Source organism: Micropterus salmoides, unplaced genomic scaffold (assembly GCF_014851395.1).
Source record: "Micropterus salmoides isolate LMB-PRFRI ecotype aquatic unplaced genomic scaffold, ASM1485139v1 Ms_hic_scaffold_20, whole genome shotgun sequence".
Classification (NCBI taxonomy): domain Eukaryota; kingdom Metazoa; phylum Chordata; class Actinopteri; order Centrarchiformes; family Centrarchidae; genus Micropterus; species Micropterus salmoides.
Window position 1 is genome coordinate 19941626 of NW_024041151.1, and position 24542 is coordinate 19966167.

Here is a 24542-nt window from a genome sequence, read left to right on the forward strand (position 1 = left end):
TTTACAATTTCAGTTTTCTTGGCTTGGCCTCACATGAAGGGGATATCTCACCTCTGACCAATCTTGATGCAACGTCCTCCACCAACCCACTCAAAAAGGCAATGCACACAAGCAAACAATACTGCTACATGCATATACAGTGAGGCATACAGTAGACTACATGCACACGAACACACACACAAAATGCTGCAGAACTTCAGATACTAGTGCCAGGTATTTTCAATGATAGTTTAATGAGCTTTAAGGAAGCGGACCATGGTCAACATGACTGACCATCTGTAAATGGACTGAGTCATATAAAATCAAGCTATTACTGGAAGGATGAACACAGTTCTTCTCTGACGTTGTGTAAAATGAATGGATACATCTGTCCAGCAGTCTGCTTACAGAAAGTCATGTCTTCTGTGGTCTGTTTTCATGATTATAAAAACATCAGGAATGTGTAAACCGAGTGTGCATGCAGACATAAAAATACTGTAAACTATAGATAGCTATCTGGAAGCACTTGCAGGCTTGCATACACACATGAAGGCTCTTTTTGTTAATTGCTATTTATGTTTTTCCAACTTTGCTTCAGGCTTAATCAATCAGAAACAGGGTTGTGTTCATTAAAAAGATGATCTGGGTGTGCTATATAATAAAGACATATTTTTCACTATATTCTATTTTCTGTAGGTTTTTTTTCCTATTTCAAAGAGACAGACAGACTTGTATGGGTCACCTGACGGGACCAAATACATCCACCTCCCAGTCTTTGTAAAATGAAACATATGTGGTCATTTCCATATTGTGAAATCCTTTTGAAGATTTCTCTAAAGAGGCAGAATCAGATGTTTGCTCGGGAACCCTCAGAAGACCCCAGTTCTGTTTGATCTTCACAAACAGAGCCACTTTAAAGTGGAAATGTACAGATGTGCTGTAGTATCAGTATTAACAGGGGTCACTGAAGTCCATTCCTGGCTTCAAATAGATTCCCTTTCATAAAATAATAGAACTGCAACTGTGTCCATTTTTTAAAGACGATTTATGTGACTTGAATGAGTTTTACAGGTATGTGAAGGGTCATTTAAATACATAATATAGTCAAAATAAAACACAGACAAATAGGGAAAGGGATAGTAAAACATTAAAAGCAAGAAGTGGACTTTTATAATAGCCTTTTTTTAAATCTATTTGAAAAAGGATGTCCATCATTTGCACGAAATTTAAACTAAATAACTATTAATCAAAATAATCTTGTCATAACCTTCAACTATAATTTGCTAAAAGGGTATTGCACAGGTGTCTGGTTACCTGATGAGATTTAGATGGTTATAACTTCAAAAACATCAACTCATTAACCCTTCATGCTGGCGTGTCATATGGTTTTAAGTTATGGAAACATTTTGCTCTGCCATGTGACAGCGTGAAGGGCTGGTTAGTGGATTCCTGACAACCGGAGGTGCAATGACCCTCAGACTTTTTCCTGAGCCCACATCTAGTTAAAGTAAAATGTGTTTCTTCATTTTGCTGCAATCAAGATAAATGATAAAAAAAACAAGCAGCAATTAACGGGCCTTACCTCTGACGTATGTGATGCTGCACAGCGTCAGAGAGGATCATGTACATATGTTGGATGTGTATATTTATTTTATTTAGATTGTTCTGCCTCTGTGAGCTAAGTAGGGAGATAATGGAAACAACAAACAGGTGTGTGTGTGCGTGTGTGTGTGTGTGTGTGTGTGTGTGTGGCTGCACACAGATGGCTCCCTACAAACCACACGCTTCTCAACCTTTTCAGACATTAAAGAGGAAGCAGCCACAGGTGTTTTTACCTTCATACAGATGCAGAACACACACAAAGATGACACACACCACCAAGTCCTCCTTCATCCTTTCATTTTGGCTTGGATAAATTAGCACGAGACAGATGTCATTTAAAGAAGGCTGTAGATGGATGACTGACATTGTCATCATTACTCAGACAACAACACAATTGGACAAATGCAATTTCCCCGCAGTGTGTTGGAGATACACCACTCAGTCTTCACAAAGTCTCTATCTTTAACTGCGTGAATCTCAGCTGCTTCTTTTCTGTCTTTTCTCTTCCTGTCTGTGTTTTGTCCTTCCATCCCATCCCATCCCTCCCTCAACCCCCACTTTCATCTCCCTGCCTCTTTCTCTCAGAGTACTCTACTCCAGTGTTAGAAAATTCCTCAATAGCTTTGAATGGCTTGACTGAACGGTGCGTTGTTGTCACAGCACAGACAGTAGAGAATAGCACAGCTGGTAACAATAAATGTCTCCACTAGGAGGCGCTTTAACAGAGTCACATTACAATCATGGGTCCCAGTTCCAAACCTACGGACAGAAACACTAGAAATAGTCCATAATGTGGGCTGCATTTATTTTAATACACACTGTTTGAATATGTAGGCTATATATAATCTTTCCTATTGTAATTTCAGTTTTAAACTGGGTAAATGGTGTTATAAGCAAATTCACTAATAATTTAAATTGTGGATTTTCACAGCTGTGAGATCCTCTTGAACTGCTGCTACTCTTCTTTGACTGCAAACAGCGACCAACAAAAATAAAGCCCCAAAGTCTTTCAGTCAAACAATATCAACATGTGTTCACTGCCCCCATCTGAAGGTTTCAGAGCACGGAGTCACAGCGCACAGATCAACCTCCAGCTACACAAGCCAAAATATTGTACTTGTAGGCTACTTTATGTGTACAATACACAATTTGCAACTCTACATCAGACTATTGACTCTGTACTCATTGTGTACTGAGTAGCTGTTAATCTGGTACATGTCCAATCCAGATTTTGACCATGTTTTTCCATGTAAGAAACCTTTTTTTTTTTAAATGTTATTTTTAAGAATCTTTATGACAAAATAAAGATCATCAGTATCATATATTTTGGACCTTTCAAAAAGTTCACAAGATCTACATTTTGTACTTATGTGTATTTTTGATTGATTCAAATATCGTGAATCGAAAAATGTTGCTCCCCATGTGTAACACCCCCTTTCAAACAAAACACCCAGTCAAATTATAGTTCTTTTCATTAAAACGTCTATTTTAGGCTTCAAAAGAATGAGCAATGCTTGTTCATCATGGCTGTGTGATTAGGCTCCATGAGGGTCACCAGAATGCTGCCTTATAAATGTATGGGGATCAATTACAACATTATCATCATGTTATGGGCAACCTTTGGTTTATATATGGTGAGTGAGCTTGTCTGGGCTGCCCCATAAGGTCTGCTGCTCTTGTAAAGCGCTGTTATTGCGGGTTTTCTCATGTTAATGCATCCAGTTTGTAAGGCATTAACTACCAGGGCATGATAATCTATCCACGGGATCTATATATCCTTGATTGCCTGTAGGCCTCCTGTAGGGGAACAACAAGAGACCTCATCAGTCTGACACTGAAACTGAAAACAGGTAAAGATACTGTGAATCAGGACCAAGCTATTTATTTATAACAGTGATGAAATTTTGGCATTAGTTATGGATTTAATTCTTCCACTTAAACTTTATGGTCTGCAAGCTTCCACACCTTGTTTATTGACATGAATGGTGTGAAGGGAGACTTTACGTGTCTTACGTGTCTGTTTAATCAGGTTACTGCTGTGTGTGTGTGTGTGTGTGTGTGTGTGTGTGTGTGTGTTAGAGAGAGAGAGAGAAGGGGGGAGTATTTAGGCAACCTACGGGGTAGGTCGAGTGGATTTGCCCAACAGAGATGCTCACACACGTCGGAGTGAGGGAGAGAGAGAGTTGCAGAAACAAACAGTGCAGACCTGGCAGACAGACACAGCGGTGTGCAGAGAAATTTTGGTTTTAAGACCTTTCTCTAGAAAGAGCGACTCGTCGGCAGTTTGCTCATTCACGCCAGACTCATAGCTATTCTACTAAAATATCTAGGAAAATCATCCTGACTTCTACTGCCTTTTGGCTTCAGGTGAGTTGACGCAGCGCGGACCTGTTGGTTCACTTTGGTTTGAAACCTTCAAACTTTCAAACTCACGCAAACTCTGCAAAACACCGCGGAGAAGTCAATGTAGGGACGTGAGATGCGGAGGGAGCAGCCTGCCCAGCAGTGAGAGGATGATGTAAACCATAACTGACTACCAATTTCTCTTTCTCAAACACACGTGAATCAGCAGCAGCGCGTCCATGTCCAGGCTGCAGCCAGCATGACTCTGTCCGGCGGTTTGTCGGATACTTGTCAGCTCATTTTACGCGACCGCATGGAGCCGGAGCTGTGGAAATAAGACTTCATCCATGTATTCTGGGGAATAGTTGTTGCAACACGTTGTGAAGCAAACACACGCTACCGTGCACACTTCGGAGAGAGCTACGATGCGGGGTACTTTGGGCGCATTCATTCAGTCATGTCTGCTACTCCTGGTCCGAGCTGACCCGTGGAGGTTGAAGGACTCCGCCAACTGCGAGCTCAACAGGAAAGTAAGTCATTCTTCAGCGAAAATAAATGATGAATTACACTGCTTACACTGCTTAAAGTATTGTTTATAGTAACTATAATTTCTTCCCCGTGCGTTTTACAACTGTCACATTATTCCTAAATGATTTTATTTTGTTGTATAAACTGTCATCAGGCTAAAGGACCCCCAAAGTAGCTTACCATTTCCCCTCTTTGACATACAGTTCACCTTTTCTACATGGGTTTACATATTTGGACCAACTTCCCAATGTTCAGTTGCATCTCTCTGTGGGCTACTTGTCTAATCTTTGAACCTTTAAGCCTTTGAACCAATTTACTAATGACTATTTTCATTATTTCATTATTGATTTATCTATGACTTCAATAACTCTTTAGTCCATAAAATGTGGAGAAACAGATTAAAATGCACAAGTCCCCACAGTCTGAGGTGTTGTCTGCAAAGTCCAAAGCCCAAAGAAATTCAATTAATAGGCCTAATCTTATTATAGTAATATGATAATACTGGAATAAAAAGCAGGTGCCAGAGCTTTTTGTTTTGCTGGAATAGCATAAAATTAATCTATAATCACATTTATTGATGATTCATTTTGTGGCAATTGACTGAGCGATGAATAAACTAATCGTTTCAGCACTAGTTTTGTGTTTTGTGTAATGCCGTCAATTCAAGACTCATTCTGTCCTTTTGTATTGTCTTTTACAAATGAATAAGATTGCTTAGCCTCCCCTGTGTTGATTAACTTTCAATCTCTCTTTGTCAGACATGTTCACACAGACCATATCCGGTGAGATGCAGCAGAAACAGGACAGCATAATGTTCAGTTCACAGTCCGACAATCACTGACATGTGTATTGTTTGTTTGGCACTTGGGTGCTAAGTGGCCTGTTAATAAGCCATTATCAGTCTGTTAGGAACCTATATCTAATAAACAGCCTCTCACAGACAAAGTGCTGATTAGTGTCAGACAGGGCAAGTGTTGGTTCATGTAAGGTAAACGGCACAACTTTTAAGTGAATAATACATAAGCTCGCTCTCATTTCTGTCTGATTCTTGATTTCTCTTTACCCTATATGCTCATCATTTGGTTCTGACATGCAAATATTCACTGCTGAAATATTGAGTCAGTCAACAGAAAATTAAGCAGCAACAGTTTTGCTAATCACACTGCTTTTCAGATGTTGGGTCTAAAACTGTTGGTCATGACAAGCACAACGGCTTGGGCTTTGTGAACTTGCTATTGGTATTTTTAACCATTTCCTGACATCTGTGAAGCCACCAGAAAAGCATCAACTGATAAGTAAATACTGAAAATATTCTAAACCTAAACCTTTTATCTTTCTCCCCAGCAAACTGACCTAAACTCCTTCCTGTGGATGATCAAACGGGACCCTCCTTCATATTTCTATGGCACAATCCATGTTCCCTACACGCGTGTTTGGGACTTCATCCCCGAAAACTCCAAGCAGGCCTTCCAGGAGAGCAACATTGTCTACTTTGAGCTGGACTTGACAGACCCTTACACCATCTCAGCCCTGACCAGCTGCCAGCTGCTTCCTCAGGGCGAGAACCTACAGGATGTCCTGCCCAGAGACATCTATCGGAGACTTAAAAGACACCTTGAGTATGTAAAGCTCATGATGCCTTCATGGATGACCCCGGACCAGAGAGGGAAGGGACTCTACGCAGACTACCTCTTCAACGCCATCGCTGGGAATTGGGAGAGGAAGCGGCCAGTTTGGGTGATGCTGATGGTGAATTCGTTAACCGAGGCAGATATTAAGACACGAGGGGTGCCGGTGCTGGACTTGTACCTGGCCCAGGAGGCAGAGAGGATGAGGAAGAGGACGGGGGCTGTGGAGAAGGTGGAGGAACAGTGCCATCCGCTCAATGGGCTCAACTTCTCCCAGGTGAGTTTAAAACTGTACTGATTGGCACTCAGGCCTCAGGTTTGCCTGTTTGTCCGTTGTACCCTCTCAGCAGTGTTTGGAATTGTCCTTGTGTTTATGTGTGACTTTTAGTCAAGATATCAATGACATAAAAATCCAGAAATGCCCTGTCAGGAACTTGTGATTCTGTCAGTCTTTCTATGTATTGCATGGTTGTGGATGTTTGTGGTTCACATGCTCTAAAAGGAGCCACTCATAAATACCCTTTAAAAAACTCAAAACTATTGTTTTCAATGTAAGCCCACACACAGACATTGTCATGATGAGCATACTTGAACTTTAACAGTCCAGAAACAATTATATTGCATACAGTTGCTGTGTTTATGAGTGGAGCTTTGAGGTGGAAATCACGTTCATACCATTAAATCATAATGTTCAGTTCAGTTCATTCCGTTCAAAGATTCATAGTCTCTGACAATGTAGTTCATTTACGTTTTTTCCTATGCTAAGTGGTTGCATCACTGTTCAAATGTGCTTAAATATGTGCATCAGAAAGTGAATGCATCAGCGTTACAAGGCACTTTAGTATGTTCAATAGTGGAAGCGTCACAGTTCATACTGCTGCTTATTGTTCAGCTTCAGTTCAGTAGGACGTTCAGTCTGTTGCTAGTCCAAGGTGCCACATTCAGTACCGTTGCGTTTCCGCTGCGTTTTGGAGTTGATCTCCATTAAAATGACTGAAAACGCACAGCTAGGACCCGTTCAGGTGCACTGGGCATGCGCGTGCCAGTGTAAACATGAAGCAGATGGTCTATTCCGTAGTTACAGATAGTGATGGCAAGTTCGAGTCTTTTGACAGACTCGTTCATTCAAATCTCGTTCATTAAAATGAACTAATCTTTTCTTGAGTCATTTCGTTCATTTGAACTAGGCTGTTATTGCGGTGCTGCAGCCCTCTAGTGGGCGATTAAAAAACAGCACCGTTCTCAAACACGGAAGGCTGCCTGGTTTGCTTTATTTGATAAAGTATAATGCACAAATTCACCTCTTGATTACTGTATATCATTATTATATAAACCCCCCTGGGCCCACAACCAAATTCCAACCATGTAAAAACCACAGAAATATGTTGTCTATATGCAATCCACTACTCCGCCTAAATCCTTCCATTTTCACAATCTTTCCTGAGTATACAACCAGACCAGCTATATAAAGGCTTATGTATATAATTACTATCATTATCTCTAAAGTGCTCATTCATACAGTAACCTAACCGTACCATACCGTATCCATGAGTAAAATATTAATATCAGATTTGCAGTAAATATATAGAAGTAATAAGCTTGATACACTATATGAATTAACACACTCTTATTAAAATTCAACCAATTTAATAATAATCTGGATCAAGCCACCAAGTTCTTCAAGAACTACAGCACAGAGAGAGGAACAAAGAAATAAACACATATAAATGCAGCAGTTTGGCAGTTCTGGACGCAGAATGGGCCACATCAGGTTCTGATTCTGCAGACAGAGAAACGCACTGCAGGTTGTTCACCAGCCAAGAGCTGTGAAACAACAGCAGGGCTCCGTTGGTAAATAAAAAGGAAAAGTTACTTTGCGTTCTCTGGCGGACCTGGATCAGCTGTTAGCTGTTTACAGGGCTAACGCTAACGTTGCTACGTGGCTGTGTTTTAATGTTTAAATGTCTGGGTCTTTTTGTTTTGGAGAGGAGACGACCTCTAAGGTAATTCGGCTCCTGGTAGAACCGTGTCAGGGCTCTGAAGTGGAGCAAACCCACAACAACTCTCATTAGCTGTTAGCTGTAATGTTAAACACTAGCTGGACTAAAGTTACGGTACGGCTGTATTAAAACTATAACTTAGCACAACATCACTGCGCTGTAATAATGTTATGCTTTATTAAAATTTCACATAATTAACAAAATAGCTATATAATGTCAGTCCAGTGACTGTTACCTGACAGCCGACCTGCCTCTCATTCTCCGGTGCTGGCAGTCGCTCAGCCTGCAGAGTGAACGAAAGACTGAGCGAGTGGTTCATTCCTGCTCCACAGTAGTAGCTGTCACGTGACAAATGAACGCCTCAGACCTAGAGACCCACAGTTGAGAGTCGTGAACTAATCAATTCTATTTCCTGTGCTGACGGAGCCGATGCAGCTGCCGAGTGATGTGACGAGTGAACGTAAGAGTCAAAGATCCTTCACACATGCGTGAAAATTAACGTGAAAATGTTCCTCCCGAGTCATACACACGATTAGGTCTTATGAACAAAACATTCATTGAACAACACAACACTAGTTACAGAAGATTTGGCGAAAGAATAACTGTTGAGTAATGTAACTGTTACTGAATGTAACACGGGAGTGTGGCGTCAGAAAACAGACTGGGAGTTGTTGCAAAGTAAACGGCGACATGCACAGTACAAGTGTAGGCAGATGAGTGTTATTTGCATGGTACAGAATATTTTAATAAAAATATGATGTCAAAAACCCGGTCAGTAGCATTGTGTTTCTGCTTTGCAAGACCCAATCAGAGAGCCGAGCGTGAGCGGCTGCGTCATCGTTTCTAAAGTCCTCCGTTTTGGCCCGTCTTCACTAAAACGGCCTCCGGAGTTTTGAAATGCAAAACGGGGTCGGCAGCGTTTCCAAACTTCTCCGTGTTAGGTCTTCGTTTTCATCATTGTAGCCTGGACAGGAGGTGCAAATGTAGCAAAAGGTCTCCGTTTTAATTCGAAAACGCAGTAGTGTGGATTGGGCCTATGTCATTGGCTCATTGTTTGTCACAGCAGCTAAGCACTGTTTGTAAGGTCTGTATCCAGTAATCCTACAGAAGGAACTGTATGTTATACATGTATTAGACAAGTTGAACATGAGAGTGAGTTTGTCATTATGAGGTTGAACGACGCAATTTCCAAACCTATTCTAAAATATACACAAGCCTGAAAAGGATCTTGAAGTATGAATCTCTCCACAGTTACAACAACTTTATGTTAGCTTACTCATCTGAATCACTTCCATGTGGAGAGGTTAACAGATTTTACATTTGGGATTTTTTTTTTTTAAAGCATTGGAGTTTGGTAAGCAGAATTAGTAACGGGGGAGAAAAAGATGGACTGGTGCTTCCCTAATTCATTCCACAGATCAGCACATCCTGGTTACTATACCACAACTATTTCCTCTGTCTGAACGGTACATCCAATGTGTTCTAGGGTGTCAAATGATATGTTACGCAGCTGGTGGGTTTACCCTTCAGACTGACAGGTTTGTTTCAATAAACTCAAAGTCAAATTTGCTCTGCTGATGATGCCTCAAACCTACACCAGTTCAAGAGACTGAAATTTGGAATACAAATGACAAAGACCAGATGTAGAGATCCAGATTCATTATTTTTGTGTATTTTTGGCCTGTATTTTTGTCTTTTCCACTTTTTCCCATAGCTTAGTCGAGTGGAGAAAGGTGGGTGTTAATAATCAGCTGTACAAACATTTGGCCGTGCTCCACCACCTTCTTTGTTATTAAAGAAAAACGGATCCTAATGACTCAAGTCTGAAATCACCAGAAAAAAAGGAACCTTTTTCCTCAAACCGGCGCACTTAAGTCTCCTTGTCTGCCTGTCTGTCTGTCTGTCTATGCCCCTCAGTGACCCTTTCAGCATTACAAACATCCCTCAAAGGCAGCAGTCACTATGAAATCATGTTGCGTATTATTGAGGAATTTCTACTAATGCTGGTTAGGAGCTAAGGGGATTACACTTGACCATTTACCTTAACACCTAGAAGCTTAAAGTGTTGTTATTTTAAAGCAGGCCTTGTTGGCCCCTCAGACTAGAAGTCTCTGCCCAAACCACCCAGCAGCACTTTTATTAGCATTCTCTTGAGTCGTAGAGAAAGAATGGGGGATGTTAAATCATACAGCATATATAATCATTCAAACGTAAAATTATAGATGGTTTTTGTCACTTGTTTGCATAGGAAGTTCAATAGAAATTTGTTTGCCATGGCAATGTTTTAGTCTTCATAAACACATGAGTAATGAGTATGAGTAAGAGTTAACAATCACTACGAGATGAAATGATTACATTTCGCTTGTGTTAACACCTCTGGTGACAAAGCATTTTCACATGATGAACAGGGAAGTCTTTATTTCTCAAAACCTCTTACACTTACTAACCCTTAAGATCAGATTTGATCATTTCTTAAGTTACTTTGGATAAACATAAGACTTTTGGACAACACTGTGGTCACCAGAAATCCTTTTCTGACAATCGTCCACTTGTCGTGCAAATAATGACTGTTCCCTATCATAAGCAAAGGCAAGTGATGTTGTTATAATGCTCCAAAACCACTTTTGGGGGATGTCCGGGCGATGATTGGATGTACGAAGTATCTGACATTGACATTTGAGATCGGGGTTTGCATGACATTTCCTTCTTTGGTTTCTTTAAAGCTGGATTTATTCTTGACACAAAGGCAACACAGGGAGTCCCGACATAGGTGCCTATGACATAGGTCATAATTTGTACTTTAGTGTCAGTTTCCACCCATTTATATCCCACATGTTATTATTTCACTTCACGTTGTGATACAGAGTGACAGTGGGCTACACACGTACTTAAATAACAGCAGTTCCATCCTGGTAACTTATATTTAGTCATGTCGGATTACTGAATAGTGTGCAGTGCTTTTGTTCTGTCATTCACTGTGATACAAAGAGGATCACATTAAGTAGAAGGTTTACAGTTGAGATGTCTTTGTGAGATGTCTGTTCCTGAAAAGGAGAAAACTGAAGTCTGTCTTTCACTTTCACTTCATGATTGTTGTCTTCACTATCAACAATCTACTCTAACATCAGAATCTTGTAGGGGAAAACACAAGCAGCCAATACCGTGGGGCAATCTTGTAGACCCAATGTTGTAGTGAAGTCTTTGGCATTTCTGCTGAGAGAGACAGGAAAGGCACAAGAGAAAGAGAGGGGATGTCATGCAGCAAAGGAATCGAACCCGGGCTGCTGCTGTAAGGGATCAGATACATGATACATGGTACGCTCTTACCAGGTGAGCTGCTGGGCTGCTCTGAAGTAACATTTTTGAGGACGTGCGTCAGCTACAGCTTACTTTCAGAGCCTATGTACTTTTCCACCATAGGTATGGTGGGACCGGAAGATTATTTTCATACTGTTGGTCTCTTTTGGGAGGCATTGAAAAAGGACTTATTTTGTCGTTTAGACATGAGGGACTTCTTGTTATGTATATTAGAGAAAGAAAGTGGGTTGCAAAAATTGGGTTTGTCAGCAGTGTTATAAAGAGAGAAAACCACCCATCATCACAGCTTTCATTGAATAAGGTCCACAAAGCCCCCAGAAGGCTCAACAATGAATTCTAGTGTCCCAGAAACAACCCCTACTCTGACACTGCACCAGCACAGCACACAGCTTGGCTCCATAATTTCCACACTCAGTTTCAATCGAATCAACTGCAGCTTGATGGACGCCTTAACCCTGCTGGCTAGAAGCAGCCCGCTTAATATTTCAGTAAACATTTTTTTTCACAGTTTCGCAGTGTAGTTGAAAAGGGCAATTCCATTTGAAGCCATTTAGCTCAACTCAACTGTAAGATGTCCAGATAGCGTGTGATGAGTGAGATACACGGTGGTGAAACAATGCTGCCGCCTCAGACGCCATTCTTGACTGAACGTACTGTTTAATTGGGCTACAGCTAGAGAACCATATTTTCTGTAATAGTCTCTGTAATGTTTTCACTGGCCATTTACATCTGGCATGAAACAGACCTTAAAGGAAAAGGAAAGGCAAATGGAAAATATTTCATTTATTGAACTAGTGATCTCCTTGTGCCTTTGTTAAAGGGAGAAACAGAAGTACATCATGCCTGCTTGTTTACTTTCAATATTAAATTCACTAGAAAATTATGGTAGCTCCTCTGGAATTTGACGAGAGGATAGGCCTTGTAATCATGCTTCATTTTACCAATACACCACAGTTTAAATAGTTGTTTGTGAGGTCTGGGGGCTTTCAAGAGTTAGGGTTGGCCAGGGTTAGGCATTAGATGTTTTTAATCTCACTAAGGCACTGAAGACATTGATTAGGAATTCAGGCAGTTTCTGATGCATCACATTTTTTTAACACGGCGGTTTGATGGTTAAAACAATCGCCCCCACTCATTCAATACCTGGCCTTTCCTGTGTGATGTAGCCCATATTTATTTTTATTAGCAGAACTGATTCTTGTTACATGTTGGTTCTGGCTTTGTGCAACATCTGTAAGACTTAGGCTTTAGTTTAGCTTGATGCATTTAAAAAACATTTTTTTTGCCTCCTCTTATAAGTGACGTGTCCATTTTTGAGTTTGCCTGCCAATATAAATGAAGCCCATTGAGCTCATTATTTTCAAAGCACAATGAATTATACTTTCTTTACTTAGAGCTCTAATCTGGCTAAGCATGACTGCTCTTATTCTTGCACGGTGCCCCTCGTCTTTTGAAGAGTGGGCTCAGCCTTGCCCATTACACTAAGTGAGCTTGTTGAGGACAACAATAGCTGTATGAAGGCTGGCTTTCTCTGTCACTGTTGTTGGAAACCCGCGGGACATTCCACACCTCAGTGGAGCAGACCTGCTAATGAAAGTGTTGTTTCTTTCCTCCCATCACTGGGAGTAATGGTGCATGGAGAGGTGATGAATGCAGGTCTCAGTGTACGTCTATGAGAACAGGGAAGGAATGTTTGAAGCCCATTTGGTTCATTCATGACGAGGAGGGACTGGAACAAGGAGAGCTGAGATGCAGACTGAGATCAGTAGAGGAGCCATTAAGGAAGGAAGGCGTGACTCCGTCTCCATTAAAGGTATCATGACGTTACCTCTGTTTGACAACCTTGTAACTTCAGTTGCTTTCTTTTCACTTGAACTTACAGGCTACAGGGTCCCTGGATCTGCTGTGTTTCACAAGGCAAGGTCTGGTGACATCCAAACAAAATCCACTTTTATAACTACAGAGAATTTTTTAGGTTTAGGTTTTTAGCCTGAAATTTGAGTTCTTGTTACATTGACATTTTCATTATTCTTATCTCTCTTCATGTCTTTCTTTGCCTGAGGGGAAACATAAGATATGGGAAAGATATTTCACTAACCAAAACCAAACATAACTTCTGCCCGATGTGTAACTGAGCATGAACCAGTCTTAATAGCACTGGATATTTTAACCCAATTATCAATTAGAAAAATTCTGCCTGTCTGTAATTTAGACAGGTCCGTACCCAATTTCATCTCTAAATGTGGCTGTAACGAGAACATTGGTCCATATCAGACTTTTACATCTGATATCGCCTTTGTCCTGCTTTAATTTACCTAATTTATCTCCTTACACAACTCCAGATTTGGAATTAAAAGGTTTAGTTACAATTTTTGAACAGATTTTCTTGACCCATTAGTCAAGAAAATTTCTCTGCACACAGGGAGCGAAGTCTGTTCTCAATTACAGCAAAAAGGCAAAGCTCTCTTGGTTAGTGGATTTAAACTTTAAACATTGAATAAATCAAAGTACAGTTCTTGAATCAGCAGAAATGTGGGAAAATGTCTAGTACAATAAATCCAATCTAAGAGGTCATATGTAAACAGATGCTCACTCTGTACCAAAACTCATTGGATGGGACGGGTGCTGTCAGAAAGTGTGACCATCTTAAAATGACTGCTAAGTGTTGGTTATGTAGATTCTATGAAAAGTGAAGCTTGACATCCTGGACAGAACAATGGCTGTACTTATTTTCCAGCCCGGCATGGGCAGAGCTTTGGGCAAACTGCCACTGATTTCCAGAGTTTGCCCATAGAGGAAAATCTCTCTCAATCCCCTCGGTAATGAGTCTAGATGGCAAAATGAGAATGATGATGATATTGATGATGAGTAAGGGTGGGACTCCTTGGGGAATCCTATGATTTTATTCTGATTCTTGCTGTCAACAAGAGTTAACAGAGTTTTGTAAAGTGCTGCAGTGTGAGTTGGTCAGTTAGTGCTAGAGTTCAGTGCTCCACTCTAACTAAGTCTTCCTATAATGACTGCACCCGGTCAAGAAATAGGCCTGCACAAAACCCCCTGTAAAACCACGTATTGACCTTTTAACAGTTTGGTTTGTGTACGGATTAGATGGGCCGCGTAAATTAGCAAGCTTTAGAGGTGCAGCTAGATGGAAGCTAAGCTAACGTCACCATGTAGCTTCTATTTACTGTACAGAAATACAGTAAGAGTGGTATCAATCTTCTTATTTAATTCTTGCCAAGAAAGCAAATAACAGCATTCCTAAAATGTAACTTTTTGAATGACTAAATAGTTTTGGTTGCAGCACATACTGGGTGGATATGAGTGTGTATAGTAGTATAGTATAGTGTGTGTGTGTGTAAAGGAGAGAGAGGACATATGCTGGCATGATGACAGTATTACATAGCAATACACCAGCAGCAAATCTGATTAAATCTCATTTGTCCCACTGGAACAGCTATCCGGTCAATTGATTCAGTGTTCATCAGCAGAATGGCCTGCAGTGGTGAAATGTATACATACACTCACATGGGTTGGCACAGCCAAAAAAATGACAAAGGCAGGAATTAATCTTAACCTCTACTTTGAATTTATTCAGATCATTATGGTATTTCAAGTGGGACTTTAATGCTCTGCCAGACTATTGTCGTGGCTTACAGAATATTCATTTGTTATTTAGACAAATTATGAATCGTGGGAACATTTTTAAATAACTGATGAAACAGTTATTCCAAGTAAATGTCATCATATGAGATATTAACAGGAAACAGGCAATGTAATTTCTTAAAACCAGAAAAAGTAAATATTTGAGCAGTAATATAGATTAAAGTGAAATATGTTAACATATACTTAAATTTCATCTCTCATATGATAAATACACCTGCTAAGCTGCTCTCTTTTATATATAAAAGCTGCACATTAATTCTCAGTCATATTGTAGGGAGTGTTTTATATTGTACATGCACAATACTGTATAATGATACATAACAAAAGGTATTATTGTTTCATAAATTTTACTTGCTCAACTTTGATCACTGGGACTTTGCATATTTTGCATATTAGCTGCAGTGTGGTATGTATTTGATATAACTGCTTGTAACTGTTTATTATTGTTTGTGTCTGTGTGTGCATGACTGTGTGTGCACATGTACATTTATGTGCATGTTTGCAACACTTCATATTTGTGTATGAATGAGCGTTGGTATGTGTGTACAGTTCTATGCTTGAATTTCCATCATGTCCTCACGGCTTCCTTTTTATTCCTGGTTTTATGTGGCATTGAGGTGCTTGATTTCCTCCCCACTGTTGACCAAACAGTTCCATATTAGATATCTGACATCCCCTCAGACATTATCTGTCCATCTATCCGGAAACATGACACCGGAGACAAAGATGCGGAGTTCCTCACACATTTTTTCAGAAGCGTTATACACAGAAATTGAAGCATACAGTCTGTCAACAAGTCATCATGTAGAAAAGCTACTGAATAAAGAAGCGCCTGAAGTCATCAGCATGTTTTTTCTGCTATATGGGGTAAATGCCAATGAGTTACAAACTTTGATGAAAATGATGGTACTGTTTTGAACCAGTAAAGACTTTCTGTATGATAATGAGCAAATCCCCCTTTTTGCTGCTGTCATATTAAGGTAGAATACTTTCACACATTAAATTTTCCATTCCTGTGTAAGTCCATCCATTTGCAACATTTTGTTTTGCAAGTGCATTTGATTGAAAAGAGATCAGATGCACCTGGATGGTGCCAACTATGTGCCAAGAAAAAGAGCTTAGATCCTTGAAGGTATACAGTAATACACTCCAATGGAGGAGAGTCTGACTTATGGAGACTGCTGCAGGCTTTTCTTGGTTGAAAAAGGCTTCTGCGGCTTAAATAGGGATTTCATAGCTTGTCTCTCTGACTTAACACTGGGTCATGAAAACTTGTCCGGGCTAAGGAGCCTCATAGCACAATTATTGCTCTGCATCCCGGCCAATGTTTGATTCCTCAAAGTAATTGGTAGTGCCTATTACTTAATGCTTATTACCATGATATATCTGCACCTTTGAAAGGACATAAAAACCTGCTTATTGAGACCTTTACAGCAACTTGGCAGTAAATATACCTTGCTGGCTTTGGCATCTTCATTGTTCAGTAAGGTATCCACAAGGCTATCCAGGCTTGTATAGCCTTGTGGCTATGGAAGCCTACTATACAAGCTTGCATAGCTACATGATCCTGTTAACTTGTGTTATTTGATCATTATTTTAAAATAGACCAGAACATAATTTTGATCCCACTTGTCAAAGACCTTTAGCATTCTTGATCAGTGCAGATTTGAAAAAAATACTACAATACACCTCCATCATGCCATATTCAATCAATATTTAAGTTGTTTTTTATGTATATTACTGTAAATGCTCAGTATGTTAAAATAGCTTCTTATTACACAAAAACAACTTGCAGTAATGTTTTAGTTGGCCAAATGGGTCCAATGTAACATTCAAGTCATTACAATTAAATAATCAATGACTCGATCTACTCCAAAGATTAATGTATAATAACTCACATGAAACAAGTAAAAATAACTCTAAATGTAATTACACATGAAATAACAGATATCTCTGCCACTTCTTTGTTTTAGCAAGCAGTTTTCCATTTACTGTTCCAACGTGATTGTGAAACCTTGTAGAGGGCAAACAGCCCATGTAGAAACATTGGAACACATTTGTGGTTCTGCTATCTCGCAGTGTGCCTCCTCCTTAATTTAAGTAAGAAAAGCTCAGCATCTATAAATGTACTTAACACTAACAGCGGCCTTCCCACATTTAAAGCAAGTGTAAGTTATATGTAAGAGCCATTAGAGTCATTATGATGCTAACGTCAATTTGTTTGGTGCCCGTCATTCCCTCTGTTGTTATGTAAGCTAAGATTTTTGCAGGCTGAATGTGGCTGAGACCCCAGGGTCACTGTTGTTACTAAGCTATGACCAATCAGCGCTCAATTAGCATGTGACTGGTAAAAATTAACAAATGCCATACATTCTCTTTTGGAGGGGGGAACCAATTGCATTAATTCCTGTGTATTATAAAAACGACAACATGAATTTCCAGAAATGCTCATGTTTTGTAAGCTACAGTATCAAGATACAGTAGTTAAAAACTAGATTAGTTTAGCTTCAACTCACTGTTTCTGTTATAGGTTAGCAGATGTCTCCTGTTACATCAACACTCTGCAGATTTCAGTTAAACTTGTATTTAAAACATATGAAACTTTTTGTGTGAGGCTTCCTTTGTTTTAACATGTCTAAAAGAGAATGGATATTGAATGGTAGGAATACTATATCAGTTGCAGGTATTTGACTTCTCAATGTGTAGAAGCAATATCACTACATTTCCATTTCATTGTGTGTGAATTAAGTGTTAAAGATATTCACACATCAGGACACTTTAACTTAACACTTCCATTTTTCTGTAACAATGGATATGACTTAAATGTTGGTGCTTTGCGTTTGGTTACAATATAAAGGTGTTGCCTATGTGGGAAAAGAAACTAGTGGCTAAATGCTACCAGAAAAAAAGTGGTCATGGATATGATAGCTATCAGATAAGGTGGGAATAGTGATCTTCTTTGCATGCAGATACACATCAGTTGTGAAAAACCTAATGCCTCTGTTCAAATTGTAATGTTAAAATGAATAAATCAGACGACTGTGATGTTATCATCTCCGCTGATGTACAGTGACCTCTGAGAAAGTTTTTAGTGGTAGTTTATAGATTAACTTTCATATTCTAAATAGTATCAAACTGAAGTCAAATTTCAAAAAGGAAATCTATATTTGCACTCTTTAAAAAATAAAGGTGCTTTTTAAGGTAGGGGTTTTGTTTGTAAATGAGCATTTACCTGTCACAGTTTCACATTAAGTGCTCCTGGTATGCGTATGCTTTCGCTGTACTGGCTATAGGTTTGTGGTCTGAATTAAATCAAGCTTCCCCACAGCCTGTAGAAATGAGCCAAACGTTGCTGGACTTCAGCCGAGCAATACAAGGCCAAAGCTGTCCACAAGCTCCGACGGAGAATTAATAGTTTCTGCTTCATCACAGAGTGTCACCGGGAATTTGTGGAAAGGGTTTGTGCAGCAGCCACATTGTAATTGGGATTACATTAATTTCAAAGGATTTATTTTTTTGCTTTGAGGTAATTTTGCAGTTAGTTTGCATTTATTTTCTTTTCAAAACCAGAGACTTTCTGACTAGTTGATTAATCAGTAGGAATATACATTTTATCCAAGCATGCTGTTACTAACCAATCAATGAAGAAGCTAAAAGCAAGTGGTATAAAATATATCATAGTAATGTAGAATTGCATACAATTGACAAAGGTGGTATCCACATTAAAATGAGGGGGATTTCACATGAATATACAGATGAAGTGTAGAATACACATATTTAAGCCTCTAAAGAGTTGAACTACAAATAGAAGGACCACATAGTTTTTGAGCTAACCTCACCATAGATCCACTTGTGTCTTTCTGGCTCCAGTCCACATTTTTGGTGGCTTTTGTGGAATTTCACAGGTGAGCACCAAACAGGAGAGTTTTTCTAAGACTTTGCTGTTCTCCACAGATGTTCAGACCAGACTAATACTCAGACAGTCAAGTGCTTGTATTAGGTTTCACTGGATAGCAGTTTCTACAAATTGGCTAAAAAGTTAAATTTAAAGTACTGCAGTGGCAGACACCAGGACAACAATTCCAGTGGGATTAATGCAAATGGTTTGAGTTCAACTCTGCTAAACTTTGACACATGAAGTCATGCTGTTGACCAATAGTAAGCCGTATTGAAATAGCTAAACCTTTGAGGGGACGGAGACCTGGAGAGTCCAAAGAAACTATTGTAGCTTAGCTTTGTTGCACCATTCACTTTTTTTAACCTTCTCTCTCAAAGTACAAGCTAATGGGTTTGTTAGCTTGTTAGCAAGCAAGGAGAGCTGTATTTTCCGTCTTTGACAAAATACTAGGGGGAAGACATGGAGAGAGAAAATAGAGAGAAGCTCAAGGAGCTATTGTGACTGACTTGCTTTAGCCAGCCAACTAGGGAAATAACGGTTACCAGTTACAGCAGTTCACTACTAGCCCTGTGAGAAGTCTTTTTAACCACAACCTGTTCTGACACTTGGGAAAGACCCCTTGGAGTCACTTTTTAACGCACTGTGTACCCCTTTATCATTATTTTTCAACGCTACAAGCATAATATGTCAGGTTAATGTTAGGTGACGTAGTGTAAAGACCGACTTTCACCCGGGAGACCTATATTTGTTACCCACGTAAACCAATAGTCAACTGTGGTTTCTTTTTCACTTATGATCAGCCGCGTAAAGTATGGCATTTATGTACTTTAACTTACTTACCCAATTGTTTTGACCCAAACCATGATCTTTTCTTAAACCTCACCAACAAACTGCGAGTGTTTCACAACGTTAACCATGTTTTATTTTGAAAGTCTGAACTGGATGTTGCATATATATTATTGCTAACTTGACCATATATGGCATATTTATTGTTGTTAACTTAACCAATGAGCCCTGTGTGTCCAGAAATGATGCTAAGGGGGTACCCGGTGTGTCTCAGGTCAGTCCACTTTAGAACTTATGTGTTATCTCTTCCTGGAAAAGAAATACAATGTTTAGTGATTAGCTGTTATTTCTTAAATGACTTTAGCTACTCACAATCAAATAAATGAAACGGTAACACAGCATTAAATAGCATACATTCATTTAACATCTTTTACCAGTTGTTGCCTTTTTCCCTTTGTTTCTCAAATGGAAAGTAGAGCTGAAATGAGGTGAAAGTAAATTTCTGTTGTAGTTTGTGACTGAGAACAGATATGATTCCTAGTCAGCGTAAATCAATATTTCTACCTTTCAAAAAAAAACAGCAGTTGATTTAATTGGGGATATCAGTATCACATGGGCTACACACTGTTTCCCACCACCAGCATTAAAAAAAAAACTGGGTGAAAACAGTGTTTCCAGCTCCAACAGCCTGTAGTTGTAATTTCTAGATAAGATCTTTTCAACGGAACATATTTCATTTTGATTAATAGTTGTTGCTACTTGGATGACTGACAGATATTGGTCTGAACACAACTGGAAATGTGATGGTCTGCTGCTCTGACTTGTTTTACATCCGTAAAGGAGAGAAAGGGAGAAATGTTTTATAAACCTGTGGTGTGTGGTTGTGTTTTTGTGTGTGTTGCATTTCTGTCTGTATGTCTCTCTGGCACTATGTGTGTTTGTATATTTTTATCTGCGAAGCAAGAAGCAAATTATATTTTTTACTTCTAATAGAGACACACAGTGTTTGCACCTGATAATTTGCTATAAAACGCTATGTGCAACATGAAACTAAAGCAAGGGTGCTTGAATCAGTAGAGATAAAACTGATGATGGTGCAAGTACACACAAACACACACACATGCAAACATGCACACAAACACACAGATACATAATCAAGAGCACACAAAGGTGCATGCAAGCTATTATACAACACATACATAAACATGTGTATCAAATTTCCCCCACCACTCAGAGTCAGTTCCATACTATGGATGATGATTTTCAGGGTTGTTTCTACCCATGCACTGTTTTAGGGATTTTGTCTTCTTGCAGTAGAGATCATAAAACCTTGAGAGGTTAACAGCAATATTGGCCTCATTTCACCACTCTTTTTCACTGTGTGTGTGTGTGTGTGTGTGTGTGTCTTCTCTATGTTTCGATCCTTTAACACGGTTTTTACAACCTTGGTGTTACTTTGATAGCTTTGGACACAATTCTGGATATGACACTTCTTTCTCTAGGGATGGCAATGTTGGTCAGTTGGTCCTTCACATTTGATCCGGACTAAAATATTTCAACAATTTATAGATGGATTTCCATTAAAATTGGCTACAGATATTCATCCCCAGAGGATGAAACCTAATGACTTCATCTAGCTCTACCAGCAGCTGAAATGTTCCAAAACATCTCAATTTTTAAATGTCGGATGGGCACAAAATTTGGTACAGACATTCATAGTCTCCCGAGGAAGAATCCTGATAACATTGGTGATCCCTTGACATTTCATGAAAATTGGTTCAGATATTCATATGTTTAGCTAAATTATATTAACTTTGGTGATGCCTCTACAGTCATTATCGCATCAACACTTAAGACTAAATACCTGCAAAACTAAGAACATTTCCATCAGCCTCAGCTATACTTTATGTTTAGTGCTACTCAGCACATTTTAACATGCTAACAATATGAACTAACATTGTCAACATGGTAAAGATCCTTAACATCAGCATGTCATCATTGTAAGCAAACATTAGCATTTAGCTCAAAGCACTGCTGTACCTAAGAACAGCCTTGCAGAGCCAGCTTGACTATAGACTCATAATCTTGTTATTTAACAATCACAGGGTCACACTTACTGGCGACCTGTCCAGGGTGTACCCCCCCTTTCACCCAATGTAAGCTGGGATTGGCTCCAGCCCCCTGCGACCCTGTACACAGCATAAGCGGTTGACGATGGATGGATGGACGGAGGGTCACCCTTTTCCTGTAAAAACAATAAAATTTACTGCACCAAAGGTTGACTAATGCTAATCAACAGGAATTTTCAGCTTTTGAAGAGCCCAGGGCAATCAACATTTTGATATGTGAGTTTTCAGTGCAACTTTGGACAACTAACAAAGCTCTAAAGAAGCAGAATCATCTCTTTATAAAACAAAGGACTTCGCACCTTTAAAGTTCAGTGCAATGTTGTGTTGAACGATAGCCTTGATTATTTAAGTTGATTGAAAGAAATTTAGTTGACATTAAGTGTTTATTTTGTATCATTGTAAATTGAACTGCTGGATAAAACAAGCAAGACATCACATTTTAAATGATTTGCCAGTTATAAATTACCGAGCATATCTCACCATGCCACTACAGATATGAAACCTGGTTTGATTCTTAAGAATACTTTGCAGCTGAATCGTGATCTAAAATCAGATGCAAATGGCTCTCTGTCCCCGTATCTCTCAGTGTGTGTCCTTCACTCGCTGTGTCTCTTCCCCATAGCACTTCTTCCCCTGATCTAAAATTAGTGGAAATCTTTTTCTTTTTTTGTATGTGTATTTTGTATCGTTGATGTAGCTTTGACAGTGGTTATTTTGGTCATAACCTCACATGATAGGAGCATGTTTATGTGTGTACCATCCCCAGTGAATGCAAAGGGACACTTTTATGAAAACTGAACTGAACACATTTAAGATGTTTGGATGTTTTTCATATTTTGTTGCCTGTTTATAAGTCTGTGGTTGTGAGGCTGTGGGTCGTGGCAACAACAACCATGCTTGTCTTCCTTCAGTCTCGTTCTCTCTCTGTCTTTCCATCTTTCCATGTATGTCTCTTCATCACTTTGTCATTTTTTTCTTCCCTACAGGCATAGTTCTCTAGTCCATTTCCCCCCACTGTCTGTCTCTCAATATTGATTTAGCCTTCTGTTCTCTCTCTCTCCATCCCTTTTGTCTCCCTTATTGATAAGTATTTCACCACAATAAACAGATTTTTGGATATAAGGTCCTCTTTTCCATGACATAGACTCATTCTGTGTGTGTGTGTGTGTGTGTGTGTGAGGTTCAGGGTTTGTACTGGTGATAGTGGTAAAGGTTTGAGGCTGAACATGTTGGTCGGTGTTTTTATTTTTAACTTGGGAATTGATGCAAGCTGATGGAAAGTGTTTACATGCATATTAATGTGAACGTGCCTGGCTGTGTGGTGGTGTGTGTGTGTGTGTGGCCTGTTCAGTTTGGTTTGCCAGCAGTGCAATGGTTAGTCTGGGCCAGTGGTTTAAGGGAATTGCAGATACTCCTAAATAGCTCTGTGTGGCTTCTTGATTCATGCTGTCTCTTTCTATCTCACTTCTGCAGTCAAAAGTTGGAAATGTATTTCTGGCGCTGCTGTCTACTGTTTTTGTTGTGCTGAGAACATGTTCTCTTAACAAAATTGTACCCACCATTCTGTGCAGTAGGAGATTTGGTGTCTTCAAGCCCAAATGCAATGTTATGTAAAGGAGCTGTATCAGTTTTAAAAAACAGGTCTTCAGTTAAGTTGTAATCCTGTATATGTTTTTATATTAGTAACAAGCCACCAATGCAAATGAATTCAATCAATGTTTTAATTCATAATTTTTTTTCCAACTTGTCCTGTGAATACCATCTACTGTATCTGTAAAATGTCAACTTTTTACAAGCTAAGAAAAACAGCCCTGTTTTCAGCTTTTTGGCATTGCATCTATCAGCTAGTCCAATGGGGTTTTGAATGTTTTAATTAACTGAAGAGGAACATTTTTCTCAACCCAGAAAGGACACTTCATCCTTCATATTATGTGAAAAAACTAAATTGCCAATGTTGAAAATATGTGGGAGTGATGCAATGTGTTGCTTTTTATGGGACTTTCATTTCCCTTTCATAATTTTATCATTTGCATCATTATAAGTAATTCAGAAAACCTTCAAATTTGAACAAAATATATGTTTTACCTGGTTGCAAGTTTTGGGAAAAGGATTCACAGTAGCCAGTCCCTTCACTTTGTTACTTGGCTTAAACTCATACTGTGAAGATACCCATCAACCAAAGACAATAAGATTGCATGCATAAAGGACACATATTGTAAAAAAGTTTTTTCCATGGTTTGATGGGGCCGTTCTAAAGTTAGACAATATGCTGTAACCTTGACGGAACATATACTCTATGCAGGGCTTTAATTTGAACTTGGGACAATGAAACCAATGTAAGTAAAAACACAACATTTAGCTCTTAAAGCAACCTTGATATAAACTTTATTGAAATATTACATATTTTTAATGATAATATTACTTACTTATTTTCTAAAACAAAATACAACCGTTTTTCCTGAACTATAAAGACTTTATTCTCAACTTTTTTCTAACAGTGGCTCTTAAACTATACAAAAATAATAACTTTATAAAATTTACAATACTAAGTTAACCCAATGGTGCTGGCATTTTCCTCCATTTTGGACACAGCATACTGAAGTCTTTCCAAACTAAATCTAAAATAATGAGGTTTTAGCAATGTGTGATCTTAGAAATGGAGCGG

At 39.1% G+C, this 24542-nt stretch overlaps 1 protein-coding gene across 1 annotated transcript in view; it reads left to right on the top strand.

Annotated features, from left to right (window-relative positions):
• The first annotated feature begins 3701 nt into the window (after positions 1-3701).
• trabd2a (TraB domain containing 2A) overlaps positions 3702-24542 on the top strand; it is a 67306-nt gene continuing 46465 nt past the window's right edge. The window contains 2 exon segments of the mRNA XM_038734259.1: positions 3702-4454; positions 5797-6357. Of these exon segments, the coding sequence (XP_038590187.1) occupies positions 4350-4454; positions 5797-6357 (666 nt within the window). The 5' untranslated portion in view covers positions 3702-4349.